The sequence below is a fragment of the Bos indicus genome, chromosome X (genome assembly GCF_029378745.1).
Source record: "Bos indicus isolate NIAB-ARS_2022 breed Sahiwal x Tharparkar chromosome X, NIAB-ARS_B.indTharparkar_mat_pri_1.0, whole genome shotgun sequence".
Taxonomy (NCBI): Eukaryota; Metazoa; Chordata; class Mammalia; order Artiodactyla; family Bovidae; genus Bos; species Bos indicus.
In genome coordinates this window covers 98,495,957-98,512,668 of record NC_091789.1, presented here as the reverse complement: position 1 = coordinate 98,512,668, position 16,712 = coordinate 98,495,957, and the positions used below count along the sequence as shown (strand labels likewise).

The 16,712-nt window shown below is 50.9% G+C and overlaps 2 protein-coding genes across 21 annotated transcripts in view; both read left to right on the top strand.

Moving 5' to 3' along the window:
* Positions 1 to 3,695, top strand: part of IQSEC2 (IQ motif and Sec7 domain ArfGEF 2) — a 78,078-nt gene extending 74,383 nt beyond the window's left edge. For 8 of the 9 annotated variants that reach the window (XM_070784636.1, XM_070784637.1, XM_070784640.1 and 5 more), the window contains 3 exons: positions 80 to 253; positions 744 to 793; positions 1,393 to 3,695. In XM_070784636.1, coding sequence (XP_070640737.1) covers positions 80 to 253; positions 744 to 793; positions 1,393 to 2,358 — 1,190 coding nt within the window. In that variant the 3' untranslated portion in view covers positions 2,359 to 3,695. The remainder of the gene's footprint in view (positions 1 to 79; positions 254 to 743; positions 794 to 1,392) is intronic. The other variant, XM_070784643.1, reaches the window with a different exon arrangement.
* Positions 3,696 to 11,736: 8,041 nt separating this feature from the next.
* Positions 11,737 to 16,712, top strand: part of KDM5C (lysine demethylase 5C) — a 31,019-nt gene continuing 26,043 nt past the window's right edge. For 2 of the 12 annotated variants that reach the window (XM_070783615.1, XM_070783616.1), the window contains exons 1-3: positions 11,739 to 12,229; positions 16,047 to 16,124; positions 16,499 to 16,624. In XM_070783615.1, coding sequence (XP_070639716.1) covers positions 12,080 to 12,229; positions 16,047 to 16,124; positions 16,499 to 16,624 — 354 coding nt within the window. In that variant the 5' untranslated portion in view covers positions 11,739 to 12,079. Of the gene's footprint in view, positions 12,230 to 16,046; positions 16,125 to 16,498; positions 16,625 to 16,712 lie in introns of all 12 variants that reach the window. The other 10 variants (XM_070783618.1, XM_019955763.2, XM_019955767.2 and 7 more) reach the window with 7 other exon arrangements.

Below are 16,712 nucleotides of genomic sequence, written 5' to 3'. Positions count from 1 at the left end.
ACAGAGGGCTGGGGTCAGTCAGGTGGCCTCTCACTCCTGTCCCTGACCTTTGCTCCCTGTCTCCCCCACCGCCACCCAGCGGAGCTAGAAAAGCAGAAAGGTATGATGCGGCCTAACACCTCACAGCCCGGAGGGGCCAAGGACTCGGTGAACGGCACACTGGCCCGAAGCAGCCTAGAGGACACTTACGGGGCAGGCGATGGGCTCAAACGGGGTGCACTCAGCAGTTCCCTGCGAGACCTCTCAGATGCAGGCAAGTCTCCCGGGGCCCCTCCCCTGGCTGGGGAGCCGTGGGACTGGGTGTCCTCTTCGCTTCCTGTCACTGACTGCCAGCCTTCCTTGCACTCACCACACGTGCACGCATCTTGCCTTCATCCAGAATCCTAGGTGCCATGCCACAGGGGACCTGGGAGCTGGGTCAGCACAGGCGGAGCCCAGGGTTTGGGCCAGGGAGTGCAAATGGGGCCACAGTCTCAGCCCCTCTCTTTCACTGCTCCACCTCTCCTCTCTTTCCTCTTCTGTCTCTCAGGCACCACCTTTCCTCCTCCTCCTCCATCTTTTCCTCCTCTCGCTCCTCCTTCTCTACCTCTCCTCCTCCCGACCTCCCCCTCTCCAACGGGGGAAAGGGAATAGGGGTGTCTGTCCCTGGGAGGGGCCCAGACCTGGTGCCCAGCTCTGGAGCCCAGCCGGGTGGGGAGGAGGGGTTGCTGCTCTGACGCTGGGCTCCTTGCTTGTGGGCGCAGGGAAGCGGGGGCGGCGTAACAGCGTGGGATCGCTGGACAGCACCATCGAAGTAAGTGCCAGCTCCTGCCCCACTCTCTGCATGAGCCCTGCCCTGCCACCCTGGCGCCCCAGAGGAGGAGGGGACCTGTTGCTTCCCCCTCTTCCCTGCCGGGAACCCTGCGGCTGCCTCTCCCAGCCAACCACTCTCTCAATCTGTCCTCAACTCTGTCTGTCCTCACTCTGCCTGTCTCTCAGTCTGTCTTCCACTCTCCCGAGCCCCCTCTCAACCCCACGGCCGACTCCAAGTAGTGATGCTCTTGGAGTTGGGCCGAGAGAAGCTCTTACTTCCAAGTCCTGCTCTTTGAGCCTGACCAAGTCACTCTGTCTCTCTGGGCCTAACATGCTCCCTGCCTGCAAAATGGGGATGAGGAGGAGGTACTGCTAAATCTTCCTCTCCCAGCTGAAGCTCAGATGAGATAGTGGATGTGACAGCAGAGCTCTGCAAGCTGGGGGCGCTCCATGTACAAGTACAGGACTGTGACTTGGTTTCCATTATGCTGTGGAGGGGGGTTCTGTCTCTCCAGCCCCCAGGGACCAGGGGGTTGGGGCTTAGGGTTGGGGGTTTAGGACAACTAGACCGGCCTGACTTCCACCCCTCCCCCCTTCCAGGGGTCTGTTATTAGCAGTCCACGCCCTCACCAGAGGATGCCACCTCCACCCCCACCCCCGCCGCCAGAGGAGTACAAGAGCCAGAGGCCCGTCTCCAACTCCTCATCCTTCCTGGGCTCCCTATTTGGAAGCAAGCGTGGCAAGGGGCCCTTCCAGATGCCACCGCCACCAACAGGCCAGGCCTCTGCCTCCTCTTCATCTGCTTCTTCCACCCACCACCACCACCACCACCACCACCACGGTCACAGCCACGGTGGCCTGGGGGTGCTGCCTGATGGGCAGTCCAAGCTCCAGGCCCTGCATGCCCAGTATTGCCAAGGACCAGGCCCGGCCCCGCCGCCCTACCTGCCACCCCAGCAACCCCCTCTCCCCCCACCGCCTCAGCAGCCCCCGCCCCTGCCGCAGCTGGGCTCCATTCCACCACCTCCCGCTTCAGCTCCTCCTGTGGGGCCGCATCGCCACTTCCATGCCCATGGCCCAGTCCCAGGTCCCCAGCACTATACCTTGGGCCGGCCAGGCAGAGCTCCCAGACGGGGAGCCGGAGGACACCCTCAGTTTGCTCCACATGGCCGCCACCCCCTGCACCAGCCCACCTCCCCCTTGCCCCTGTACAGTCCTGCCCCCCAGCACCCTCCAGCCCACAAACAGGGCCCCAAGCACTTCATCTTCAGCCACCACCCACAGATGATGCCAGCAGCGGGGGCCGCTGGGGGCCCTGGATCTCGGCCACCAGGGGGCTCCTACTCCCACCCCCACCACCCCCAGTCACCATTGTCACCGCACTCACCCATCCCACCCCACCCCTCCTACCCACCCCTGCCCCCACCCTCACCCCACACCCCACACTCGCCCCTGCCACCCACCTCCCCCCATGGCCCACTGCACGCCTCTGGGCCCCCCGGCACGGCCAACCCACCCACTGCAAACCCCAAGGCCAAGCCAAGCCGGATCAGCACCGTGGTCTGATGAATGGAGTGTGTGAGCTGGGGACTGGGAAGGTCTGGGGAATCTGCAGGAGAGAGACCTCTCTGCTTCCTCAGTTTTTCCAAAATATACATGCACATAGAAATGTCCTCCTCCCCACTTCTTCCCTGCCTTGGAACCCCTCCTCTAACCCCCAACAGTCTCCTTGGGGTTTCCTTCCAGAGTTGAGACTCCTTGCCACTTGCAGCCTGTATGCAGGGCTCTTGAGCTCTGGGGAGTGGTGAGGACCTTTCAGAGATCCTCGTCCTCTTTTTCCCTCTCTTCACCCTCCCTCTCTCCCTTTCCCCAGAGGTCTAGTTGGGTGGCCTCAGACCTCTGGGCCAGTGTGAGCTCCCCGTCAGCTCTGGCTGGTAGGGAAGGGCAGGTGTTGGGAACAATGGGGGTGAAGGCTTCCCCAGGGCACCTCTGGCCAAGTGGGGCTAGGAGGGGGCTCTGCAGTGTTGTGGCCAAACCCCAGCTGGCTCGGCCCTCTCTCTGACCTCAGGGCCTGGCCATACACTTCCAGGTGTCTCCACCTGCTGGAGGATGTGGGGTGTCAGTGCACTCGGTGAGTGGGCCCCCACATATGCTGGTCCCCAGGTGGGGCAGTGCTTCCTCTTTGTAGCCGATCTCTGCTCTCTGTCTAGTGGGCCCCAGCCCAGACCTCTTCAGCTTCAGGACCTTGCCTTTCCTTGCAACGTTCTTATCCTGATCAAAGTCCAGACAGGTTTGGGGCGGGGGGGCTGAGGTCTGGGATGAGAAGGGCGCAGCCCTCCCTCACCCATATTGCATGCCCCCCATTCCCTCACACCTACCCCACCTACAGCTGAAGACAGTGCACTTTACAGATACTGCCCACAAACAGCCCACTGGGGCAGGGCACCCAGCGTCAGCCCTGGGGAGAGGGGCTCCCAGAGGGCCACCATGAGCCCGAGATGTCCTTCCTGAGGCAGACATTGAAGCCATCAGAGTGGGGGCTGGGAGCCAGGATGCCTGAGTCCTTCTGTCCGTCAAACTCTCTGCTGCCTCTCCAGCCCCTTTACAGCCCTGTTTATTTATTATAAATATATTTTTTACAAGCCCCAGCTCCTCTTCTTGCCCCGCATATCCAGCTCCTTTCTCAGCTCCTGCCTCCCTCTCCCCTCTCCATCATGGGCTGCAGTACAAACAGACAGACAGACCCTGGCTGTATGAAAGGCCAGGGACCCCGGGGTTTGGGGGTGGGGGAGGGCAGCAGCGGGAGGGGCTGTATGGAGAGGACCTGGGGTTTAGGCATTGTCTTTTCTCCTCCTTGTATATAAGAATGTATATTTGATGCCTCATAAAAGACCTTGTGCTCATCTCCCGCCTCTGCCTCCTACTTGTGCCCCCTCCCCCATGGTGGAGCCCCTGGGAGAGAGGCCTTAGCCCAGGGAGGTGAGGTGCTGATGATAAAAGCTCAGACAACTGGATGGGTGAGAGGGTTTGTTTGGATGGGAGGTGGGGGGGTGAGTGAGGTTTTGATGTTTGTTTCATTAACAGTTTGGATAACAGAGTGGCAAGGGTCTGGGCTTTGGAGTTGATCCAGTTCAAATCCTGGGGCTTTCCCTTCCTAGTGCACTTGGGAAAGGCAACCTCTCTGAGTCTCGGTTTCCTCAGTTGAAAACTTGGGGTGATAAGCCATTGCCACATGGGGTTATGATGACAGCATGAGGTAATGAGTGTCCAGCAGCCGGCATAGAGTAGGTGCTCAGCAAGATAGTTCTCTTCCCCTCCTTTCACAAGTTGGATACTTCCTCTATGCCCGTGGCATCTATTCTCACCCTTCCTGGGACTGGCCTGGCTTTGCCCTGGAGCCCTCCCCGCTTCTCCACAGCGGGCCGCATTTCTGTCCTTGGGGGTGTGGGTGGAGGGTTACCTGGGCCAGGAAGCCAAGGCTAGATACATTCATTATAAGAACTCCTGTATGTACTTGGGAGGTTAGATGACAAATAGCAGGGCTCCCTTTAGTTTACTGAGGAGGGGTCAGGCCCAGAGAAGGGGAGGGTCTTTCCCAAGTCCAGATGGAAGATCCTGATTTCTAGTCCAGGCTCTTTTCCAGTCCCTAAAGCTGCATCCCTATGAAATGGACATGTTTCCAGCAACACTGATCATGTCCTGGGGCTCAGTAGAGCCTAGGAGGAATGGGAGATGCTGGCTCTTGGTTAGGGTCAGCAGGGTCCCTGGAAGCAGCAGTCAGTAAATATTTGGGGGACTTTCTTAGAGTGTGAAATGGCCACTAAGAAGGAGCAGTTTGGATGACCCCACATTTTTTTTTTTTTTTTGAGGCCTTATTTCCTCCACCTTATGGATGGCCCCATTCTTAAGCAGCTGGGATCAATATCTTTGTTTTCTTCTTCACATGCACATTTAAACAAAAGCAGCAGCTGGAGCCATCTAAGCATTTGGTCCAGAATCAAATCCAATCAGACTTTTTTTGTTTCTTCTCTGGTGGACCAGGTTGGACTACCTTTGATTGTTCCCACTTCTCCCACCTTCAGCCTGATGCTTGTTTTTGTCTTCCCAAAGCTCAGCTTTTAGCAGTCAGTCAGACTTGACTGCGGAGGTGATGGCACCCCACTCCAGTACTCTTGCCTGGAAAATCCCATGGACAGAGGAGCCTGGTAGGCTGCAGTCCATGGGGTCTCGAAGAGTTGGACACGACTGAGCGACTTCACTTTCACTTTTCACTTTCATGCATTGGAGCAGGAAATGGCAACCCACTCCAGTGTTCTTACCTGGAGAATCCCAGGGACAGGGGAGTCTGGTCGGCTGCCGTCTATGGGGTCGCACAGAGTCGGACACGACTGAAGCGACTTAGCAGCAGCAGCAGCAGCAGACTTGACTGTTGCCTTTGATGAAGTAGGGATAATAATCTTGCAGGGCAATTGTTAATAGATGGGAGTGAAACACCTGCCCCTTGCCAGACACACAGTCAGCTGTTCTCCTCTGCCTACGGAAAAAAGTGCAAACCCCTTGCCTTGACTTTGGAACGATCTCTGTAATCCACTCATTTCATGACACTTTGGTCATCCACTCACCATTTCCTGAAAAGACCTGTATGTAATTTCCAAACTCAGTATTTTACCTGTGCCTTCTCCCTGAAAGATGTACTCCCCCCACATCCCTGATGAAGGTTTTCTCACTCTTAAGAGATGGTCTTAAAGAACCCATGCCTCACAAAGTGTGCCCTTGATCACATTCTCTGGGATCCCTCGCATCAGTATCTATCTTCCCCACTAGACCATAACTGGCACAGGTGTGACGCTGATCTGAATTACCTCTGTCCAGAGCATTGCCCAGCACAGTGCTTGGCATAGCACAGATGACACTAAACTTTCTGTTGATTTGAATGAATAGTTCTTTCTAAGCTAAATCTTAAAGTATCTTTGCATTGGTTGATTTATTGATTGATGCGACCTGCAAGCTTTCAGGGCCCTCTGGAGCCTCCTCGTGCTTCTCTCAGCTCTCTCCTATCTTCTCCTCCTCCTCCCTTCCTCCCTGCAGTCCCAGCACTGGGCTGTCCCTGCCCCACCCTCGCTCTCTCCCTGGAAGCTCACCATCCAGACATTGGCTCCTCACCTCCCCATTTCCCTGAGGACCTGAACACAAGGAGTTAATTGGCCACCCTCAAACGTTTTACTGTCAATCTTTTTGGAGATGTGGATGAGGAGGGATGACACATAACAAAAGACAAAGGTCCTAGAATCTCATGGAGTTCTTGTCTTTACCCTAGACCAGTGGTAGCCTAGAAGTCTTTCTGTGATGATAGAAATGTCTTATACCTGTGCTATTCACTATGGTAACCCCTAGACACATGTGGCTGCTGAGCACTTGAAATGTGGTTAGTTGCAACTGAAGAACTGAATTTTTAAAAATGCAAACAGCCACATGTGGATACTGGCTACCATTTTGGACAGTGCAGGACAAGACTTTCAGAAGTAGACAGCCTGGGGGGATAATGCCAAGACAACATAAGTGCAGGCCCAGAAGGAAGCACAGAATGTGTGGGGGTGCAAAGAAAGGGAAAACTCAACTTGGGGCAGGGGAGAGGGGTCAGGTGAGCATTTCTGGAACTGCTCCTTTAGCTGAGTCTTGAAGGGTGAGTAGGAATAAGCCCGGGAAAGAAAGGCATTTGCCAGAGGGAGCAGCATAAGCCTGGAGTTGTGTGAGTATGTTAATATTAGTGTAATAGTGAGAAAGGAATGGGAGAGGACAGCCCAGGTGGTGGGCATGGCACATCCTAAAGGAGAGGTGGGCAGTCCTCATATCCTCATTCCTCTGTTGCCAACAGGTTTTCTCACCCAGGCCTTGGAAGCTAAAGAAAGACCAGGTGACATGTTGGGCTACATAGCATCTCTGTTATAAAGCTATTATTTTTCCCTTTGTAATGAATGATTATGTTGAGGGGAGATGCATTAACATTATGTATTTGTCTTGTTACTCCTCAAACTTTCACCCACCGGTTTTAGCATTCACTGATGATTCCTGAGGTGGCCAAATGATGTCCAATGCCATCATTCTTTGCACTTGTATTAGTTGGCTCTCCAGTGTAAGGGAGAGCTTTCCCTTTTCCTACATTTATGTATCTACAGTCTCATGGACTCATGGTTGTCTATCATTTCAGTGAGTTATAACACATTAATATCATTCTTTATCTCGATGTTCAAAGTGTCCTATATTTAGCCAGCAGGAAGATGACTCCTGTGTCCTTTTGGCAGCTCTCCATCTTTCCTGAGCACTTCCTTATTTTCTGGTACCACAAGATGCTCCAGATTCATCTTATATTTTCCCTGACCCAGTCTTGGAATCAACCGCTTTTTCCAAGGAGCTCTGGTTCTTTTTGGTTGAGAATGGCATTTAGAAACCAAGATTTGGGCACTAGGTGCTTTGTTTTCAGGATTTGCTTTTTTATTTGGGAAAACTTTGAGCATCTATTGGTGATTTTCTAACTCCATCATTCTTTGAAGGAAAAGTTTTTCCTTTTCCCTCATTTTATTTATTTATATCAGTGGAATCATGGATTTTTATTTTACTCAAATTATAAACCACTACTATCATAATTCATTTGGAATTATCATTGTTTTGAATGTATCATTTTATTGTTATGCATATGTATTGAGCACATAATATACATCTCTCTCTCTATTTACCTATCTATAAATCTCCACGAACTCACATAGAGACCTTGATATCTTAAGGAGGCTCTTTTAATAACCTAGGCTAGAAACAGTCAATGGCTGTCTTGGGGAGTAGAAGATTAGAAAAAGGCATGGGGAAGAGGGGATAAATTCCAGAGCTACTTAAGATTTAGAACTTGCAACTCATACCTACTTTAGAATTGGAAGGGACCCTGTTTTAAAATCAAGAAAAGTGATGCATGAAGTCACTATGCAGTTCATCCAGAAAACATGGATGGAGTGAGTGTGGTCAACAGCAGAGCCAAGCGTTCCAATCACTGCTCTGTACCAGTTCCATGCCAGACCCTCTCTCCCAGGTGCATGGGTGAGGCCAACTCAACCTCCAGTCCAGGGTGAGCTCCCTGCCGCTTCTCAGTTCTTAACCCTGCAGGGCCCAGACTCAGGCTGGTCCCAAGCAAGATCCAAAGATTGAGAAAGGATCCCATTTCCTGAGCACCTGTTTTGCGAAGGGCACCATTTGAGACTTTTACAGGCAGAATTGTATAGCAGTCAGACAGACTTGAACAGTTTGTACTCTGCTACTTACTAGCCATGTAACTTGGTTAAGTTTACACTACTCTGAATTTCAACCTCCTCATCTGTTATATAGGGATAACAATACCTATTTCATAGTACCTGGCTTTTGAGCAATGGCAGTTATCATGATCTCTAATCTTCATAACCACCCTGTGTGAAAGGGATTATATAGTCTCATTGGACAAATGAGAAAATCGAGGTTCAGGGAGGGGAGGTACATGGTAGATCTCAGTGGGTGAATGTCAGCTGCAGGAAAGCAGAGACCATGTCTGTCTTGGTCACCATTATATTCCCAGGACCCAGAAAAGTACCTGGTGCATAACAGGAATTTGATAAATGTTCATGAATGAATGAACTGGGACTGACTGGGCTTCAAGGAGTCTATACAGTTTCCATTTGCCCTTCCAGAATGGTGGGTGGTGTCTGGGCTAAGAACCTTTGGGAAGGCTAAGCTGAGCTGAGACCCCAAACCTGGTCTCCTGACTCCTAATTCGTGCTCTTTGCCCTTCACTGAGCAGCCTCAAGATAGAAAGGCCAAACTTCTTTCAACCTAGGATTCAGCATATTCTTTTATCTTCTTTGTTCTCTTCACCTTCTCCTGCCTAGTTCTACTATGGTGGGAGCAAATGACAAAAGCATTTGACCAAGAGTCAGCAACTTCCTGTGTGACAATGGGCAAGTTTAATCTGTCTGGAACTTGGTTCCTCATCTACAGGTTGGGTAAATTGATCTACATCTTTCCCAAAACTGTTGCAAAGATTAAGGGAAGTAATTGGTATGAAAGAGCTATGTGGGCTGTTAAATGCTTACACATGTGAGAAACTAGTGATTTTTTTTTTTTTTTTACTGTTATTACCATTACCTTTCCTAGCTTTGTTTCCTGTCCATACAGTTGTTCAGTTGGGTCACTCACCTGTGTTTCTGGTGGAGAAGGGTTGAGGTTTCCCCTGACACCTAGAAAGCTAGAAAGGAGATGTCATTTACTATATGTATTACCTGGGACAAGTTTCCTCACCAGGCAAGTAGGGGATAAAGATTCCAAGCATTCAAGGCAATCTAAGGGTTCAAGTGATAAAAAATCTGAAATCACTAGGCACAGTGCCTGGCACAAAGGAGATTCTTAATGAGTTTTGACATACTGTTTGTTGACTCTCAGGAATGAAAATAACAGTTAACAGATACTGAGGGCCTTCTATATGCTAGGTAGTATACAACAATCCTTCAAGGTAAGTATTACCATTCTCATACAACATCACTCAGTTTCAGAACCCGGGACTTACCCAAGGCCACATAACTAGAAAATGGCAGAGCTGGTGGGACTAGACGTCAGGCCTCTCTGACTACAGGGTGTGAATTCCTACCAGTGTTCCCCACTCCCTTAGAGATGATGCCCTTAGCTCAGCAGGCAGAATGAATATACTTAACTGGGACATGGTATAGATTAGAAACATGATTAGAAACTGATAACTGAAGGAATGACACTCTCCATCCCCTTCAAACATACTCAAGCTTACAGCAGATGCTTAATATATCCAGGAAATGTTTGCAAAGAGTATATATTACTTTTAGTGAATATATATTAAGGCTGCTCAAAAATATACATTCACTTTTCTGTTTACTCAGCATTTATTTACTGCTTACCATGCCAGGCGCTAAGGATGTATAAGATCACAAGGTCCCTGCCCTTAAGGAATTCACAGTCTGATGGAGGAACACAAAATAAGCACTTAAGCAGCATGTAGTGAAAATGAAAGTTGCTCAATCATGTCCCACTCTGCAACCCAATGGACTATACAGTGCATGGAATTCTCCAGGCCCAATACTGGAGTGGGTAGCCTTTCCCTTCTCCAGGGGATCTTCCCAACCCAGGGATCCGAACCCAGGTCTCCCACACTGCAGGCGGATTCTTTACCAGCTGAGCCACCAGGGAAGCCCAAGAATACTGTAGTGGGTAGCCTATCCCTTCTTCAGGGGATCTTCCCGACCAGGAATCCAACTGGGGTCTCCTGCATTGCAGGTGGATTCTTTACCAACTGAGCTATCAGGTAAGCCCAATCAGCATGTAGAGAAGTATTCTAAAATGTGCACAGTAGGTTCTTGAACTATTTATGCTTTAGGCCCACAACTGATGAGTAACTTAGAGCTCCTCAAATGCAGTAGATGCCTGCTGCTGCTGCGGCTGCTAAGTTACTTCAGTCATGTCCGACTCTGTGCCACCCCATAGACGGCAGCCCACCAGGCTCCCCCGTCCCTGGGATTCTCCAGGCGAGAACACTGGAGTGGGTTGCCATTTCCTTCTCCAATGCATGAAAGTGAAAAGTGAAAGGGAAATCGCTCAGTGGTGTCCGACTCTTAACAACCCCAAGCCTACCAGGCTCCTCCGTCCATGGGATTTTCCAGGCAAGAGTACTGGAGTGGGGTGCCATTGCCTTCCCCAGTAGATGCCTGATCTATGGGCAAAGTATTGGTTTGATAGTCAAAACAGTTGCAATAAACCTATTCAGAAACTGCTCACAAACATGCACACAATGGGAGCAGAGGTACACATAGTAGATACTCAAATATAAGGAGGGGGCTATACACAATAAATAAAATCCATGCACACAAATACATAATAAGTACACTGTAGGCTCACAAGTGGGCACAGAGTAGGTACTTCAAATGGTGGGCACTGGTAGGCAATACATATGCTGTTGTTAAAATCCAATAGTTAAAATATATATACTCTCAGGCTTATTTTTGTAGGGGTACATGCCACAAATGAAAGTTGCTCAGTCGTGTCCGACTCTGCCACTCCAGTCCATGGAATTCTCTAAGCCAGAATACTGGAGTGGGTAGCCTTTCCCTTCTCCAGAGGATCTTCCCAACCCAGAGATCAAACCCAAGTCTCCCGCATTGTAGGCGGATTCTTTACCAATTGAGCCAGAAGGGAGGCCCACATGCCACAAATAAGGACACGATAAAAGTGTTCATTAAAATGCTGACTGACAATGACTCTTTGGAGCTAAGGATGGAAGCCCCATCTCTGAGAAGCCTCTACACGCAAACTTGGACAAATAAATATTTCCTTCCTCTCCTTGGGGCCCAGGATTCTAAAAATCCGCAATCCCCGAGAAGGGAGCAGCATCTCGGCTTCCTTTTTTCAAAGCCCCAGAGGTGTCAGAGCCTAGACCTGGGAGCTATGTATGTCTCTCGTAACCTGCGGGCCTGCAGAAGGGTCCCTTGCAATCACGGACTCGAAGCCACCTTCTGTGGCCCACACCGGAAAGACCCGGGAGGAGAGCATGTTGGGGCGGGGCTCGCGCCAGTGTTGAGGTCATCGAGTGGGTGCCAGTTTGGACCCACCACCCACCAACGCCAACTCCTCTTCCGGTCTCCCTCCGTAACGCGCATGCGCAGCACTGGCCTTTAAACGTGCACCGCCGGTCCGTCCGGAAAGAGGGACCGATTTGCTAATTTCAACTTTGTTCCTCCGCCGCTAAGGCGGACTATTTACTCTCAGTCTGGGAAGCAGTTTTAAGTTCCCGCTTCCTGATAGGGGATCCACGCCTGCCGATTCAGCTCAGTCCCCACGGGGTGATGGCTTCCTAGGGCTTGGCCTCTCGCAAGGCATACGAGGCTCGGAGGGACATCCCGCGGAGGGATCCGGTTTGTTGTGGTGAAGGGAGGGGGGGGGGAGACGGTGAGAAACCAAGATGGCGGCGGCGGCACTAAAGGCCGCGGCGGTTGGGAGTTAACTGTGGTGGTGAAGGCTGTGGTAGTTGGGAGACAGCGGCAGAGTTTGGAACGAACGGAGCGGGACGAAGAGGCGATAGAGTAGCGTCAGTCTGAGCCTCTCAGAGCGCGGCAGCTACACGTCCCCTGGGCCCTCGGCGGGCGGCGGCCGCCCCGCTTAGGGCCTAGTCTCCGAGCAGTGCCTCGGCTTCGTACAGCGGCGTCCGCCATGAGTCCTTAAGGGCGGTCCGAGCCCTCCAGTCCTAGGGCGCACCATGGAGCCGGGGTCTGACGACTTTCTACCGCCGCCGGAGTGCCCGGTGTTCGAGCCTAGCTGGGCGGAGTTCCGAGACCCTCTTGGCTACATTGCGAAAATCAGGCCCATCGCCGAGAAGTCGGGCATTTGCAAGATCCGCCCACCCGCGGTAAGGCCTTGGGCCGGTGGTCGCCGGAGATGAAGAACTAGGGTAGCGGGCGGAGAGGTCCAGATCAGAGGGCAGCTCGAGGTGTGGGGAGATGGGGTGGCTAGCACCGTTGTGGATGCGGCGCGGGTCGGAGAAATGGTGCTGGGGGCAAGGGGTCTTTCGTGGTGGCCCTAAGTCAGAGACCCACTCCCACTCCATCCTTCAGGATCACTCTTAGTAAGATTCAAGAAAGGGATGCCTAGTGGCCCCGGGGAGAGTTCACAGAGAGGTACCCCAAACATCTCTTGGTTACCCCGAACCACCTAGGTCAAGGCTGCTCTAAAGGTCTTTTCTCCCATTTACTGGCATCACTTCTCTTAATGCACGCAGTGTGGTGTAATGAAAAGATCACAGCTCTGAAGGGAGATAGACCTTCAGAACTCCACTCTGCAGTTTACCAGCTGTGTGACCTTGGTCAAGTAATGTAATTTCTCTGAGCCTGTGAAATGGGTTCCATGAATGGTTATTTCGAGAACTGGATTAAACTAGGTAGCGTCTATGTGTAGTAGGCACTAGGTAAGTGGTAATTATTGTGACTGCGAAGGTGTTTGATGTGGTCATTGGTTTGCTTCTATGTGGGTTGACTCATATTTACTCATAGCCTGCCAGGCCAATACATTTATGATAATATTCTGGGCTGGTAGACCAGTCAGGAAATCAGTCTCACAGGGAATGCTGTCTGGCTTCCCTGAGATGGGTTCAGCGAATTGTCCTTTTTTCCTAGTTGAAGGCAATATCTGGGCCTTTCCTGCCCATCACTACCCAGGCTTGAGTCTTGGATCAGTCAGCTTGGGGTGGGGTATGAGTCCTTCTCAGAAGATTTCTACTCTGATCTGTCCCAGGATGTAGGAGATGCCAGATGATAGGATATTCTTGAACCCTCAGAAACAGAATGGTTGGATGGATGAAGTATGCCTCCTTTGGAACCCTTGATTCCCAGAGGTCAGCGACAAAGGGCGGTGTATCTGTACTCCTAGACCTGGCTTCAGGCCAGGAGAAGTCCCCCAAGCACTAGGATACACTGCCACCCTGCTAGCATCAAAGGGAAATGATGATATATGTTGTTCAGTCACCACTTGGGATTCAAAGGGCAGGAATTGAGTTTGGGTGTTTTTGAGCGGGTGTCTCCTGGCTGAAACCAAATGAGAAACCTCGCTGCCACCTGAGGAGGGCATAACAGGCCTCCTTATTTAACTTGGTGCTTTCTGGTGCTCAGCCATAGATCTAGGCTGGTTTCAAATGGATCCTTTGGGAGGTGTTGGGTAAGCTGATTTCTTCCTTATTGGAGCCTGGCCACATATCTCTGAGGTATCCTTGTCCATGGTGGAAAGGCTAGCAGAAAGGAGAAGCTGGAGTCTTGGGCAGCCTCAGGGAGGCATTCCCTGAAGTGACTTGGCAGGCCTGTGGGAAAGAGGCATATCTGACATAAGGGGTAGTTGAGCCTTGAATTTTGTATCCCATTTTTCTGTCTTGGACTTCTCAGGGCAGACTGGCGTTGTGCACGTGTTGTTACCCTTCCTTGGGAGACCAGGAGTAGGAAATGTGACATGTGTGTGTGTCTGTCTGTGTCTCCTGCAGGGGGCCTTCCTTTGTTACGCTTCTCTTCTCTACCTCAACACTGTACTTCCCTCTAACCCAGGAGATCTGGCTCTTTTTGGTTTTGTTCGGTTTTCCCCTCCTGTAGAGCTGCTCCTAGGCCTCCTTTAGAAGTCCCTCCTAGCGGGACTTCTGGCTGGAATTTAAAGCACTCACCCAAGTGGTGCTTGGGCCCAGAGTTGGAACGTTTGTAGGGGTGGGTGCTTGGAAATTGGAGGTTTGCCTAAGGAAGGGCAGGGGAAGGGTAATTTGGATTCTGAATTGCTAGGCGAGTGGCTGCCACTCTTGGGGAAGATGAGTGCAAGGAGAGTGTTGGTATTCTGGAGTAGACCCAGGGGAGCTTGGAAGGGCCTTGCTTCCTGCATCAGGTGGCCAACCATTTTATCACCATCCTGCCAATACTGACATCCTGAGTATTTGACACATGAGAATATGGGACTGAAGCCAGGATGAGGGAGCTTGTAGGTCCCAGGGAGAGCCAGGCAGGGAGACCACTGAACCTTCCTCAGCTATCTATCTGTTGTATGTACAGCTCCTGCTCTAGGATTTCAGTTCTGCCACTGTCAGGTTGCTTGATGTTGCACTTATTCTTATCTCGAACTTGATTTAGGAGGAAAGAAGGGTGCCTGGAGTTCTGGGTTTGAGCACCTTCCTACCTGGGTTACCTGCGCTGAGGGCAATGCCCTACTGATGGGAGGCAAGGGAGCATGGGGAGCCTGTCTGGACTTGAGCCATATCTTTTTAGTTTGAGTTTTTTTGTTGTTAGTTTTGTTTGTTTTTGCCCCTACTTCACGGAGTCCCATGTGTTTGCTACCTGCTTTGCAGGGGTGGGGGTGGGGATTATGTATGCATGTAAGTATGAGTCCTTTGGTCCCTTTTCTAAAAGTGTGTGTACAGAAGAGGCCAGCAGCTTTTTATGCTCTTTAACTGCCCCTCCCCTTTTCCATGTGAATGCATGTGTGAGTGAATACTGGTATCCTGGTGTAGTGTAAAGAGCCTTGGACCAGTGGTCAGAAGACAGGGGTTCTGGTCTTGGCTCTACCAGTAACTCAGCATGTTATTTTGGAGAAATTACAATTCTTTTCTGGGCCTCATTTCCCCCATTCATTAAATGAAGGCACCGGTCTAGGTTACTCCAGGTTCTTTTCACCATCCCAGCAGGAGCCAGGGTTCTAAGAAGGACTGCTGGGAGGGTGGAGGGAGGAAGGAGCATTGGGGAGGAGGCTCTTTACAGCTGCCTTTTGGGCAGGACACAACAAGCTCCAACTTGGCAGATCAGTCTCCTCTACTTTTGTTATCTTTCCTAACTTCTCTCCTCCTCCCCAAATCCTCCCAATTTTTGCTACCACAGTCAGTGGTGCATTCCAGCGCTTAGAACACCCCTCCCTCCTTCCTACTTCTTCCCCTGCCTCTTCCTGGTACTGGGCAAGTGTTTGAGAGAGGACACATAGGAAGCCTTTCTGACCAGGTGAGTATTGCAAATTCTTGCTCCTTGTCCCTTGCTCTTCCCTGCAGTGTCTATCTCACTGAGAGAACGAACATTAAAGGCCCAAACTTTAAATAGCCCAAATTGGAGCTGAGCTACTCTGCAGATATATTGGGTAGTGAGGTCAGCCTTAGATGTCAAGTCTTAATGGTGATTCCTTTGAATAACATTTTCATTTGAAAACCAGTTTAATTTTTCGTATCAGTCTTATGAGGAAACCAGGGCAAGAGTTCATATTGCCACCTTACAGTTAAGGAAACAGATTCAGAAAGGTAAAAATCCCATAACTAGTAAGAAGTAGAGCTAAAATGTGAACCCACGTCTTCTGACTTCAGATCCTGTATGCTTTCCAGTACAGCACATGCCTAAGGGATGTGTGCATAGGGAAAGTTTGAAGTCAGCTGTTTTGGACCTCATTTTTCTATTTCTTAAAGTTGTACCACTGTACTGTTGGAAGGGAATCAGGAGACATTTCCCAGGGTATGTGCATGGGATGTTGAGTATGGACTCGAGGTACTTCTAAAGCTCTGTTGTGAGTTGTGTTTGTATGGGTTGGGTGTTTGCCAGGTTAAAAGGTCTGGGGTGGCTAGAGGTCTGGGAAGCCATGTATGGGGTGCTGAGTTGCTTTTGGTGCCCAGCCTGGTCTTGCACTATGCTGGAATAACCCAACTCCCTTTCCCCTTCTTACCCACTCAGGACTGGCAGCCACCCTTTGCTGTTGAAGTGGACAACTTCAGGTTTACTCCCCGAATCCAGAGGCTGAACGAACTAGAGGTAAGAAGACTAGCAGCTGGTGATGGGGTTGGGAGAATGGATACCTGAGCTCTGATCCTCTTTCCCTCCTACCTTCTCTGGCTGAGGTACTTTACTTAACTAGGCCTTTATTCTGTCTTCTGTGAAGTTGCCTGGAGGGCACCGAGAAGCTTTAGAGCTCTGAATATAAACCAGAGCAAGGGCTTTTAGTCTCCCAGATCTGATAGTCCCAAGGCTGGGGATTGTGCTTTTCCCACAAACATTTGGTACTTCTGAAACTCCCCTGTCAACTAACCCACCCTACTTAGGTCAGCAAAAGAGAAATATGAGGCTAACTGAGACCCTTTCTTGCTTGGCCAGCTGAATATGTCCTCATCTATCCAATTCATCTACAGCCCTGTGCTTCCTACCTTCCTTCCATGGTGCTTGGTAAGGTGGAAGGTGAGGTGGATGGGCAGGAACAACAAAAGAACTGGTCTCTGTGGAAGCTGGAATGGTTACAAACTTGGACAGAAGGTCAGGCAAGTAGGCTTTTCCCTCTCCCTTATGTTCTGTACAGGAAATATAGGCCCTTTGCATGGGTAAGGTGAGGTTCTCCATGAAAGACTT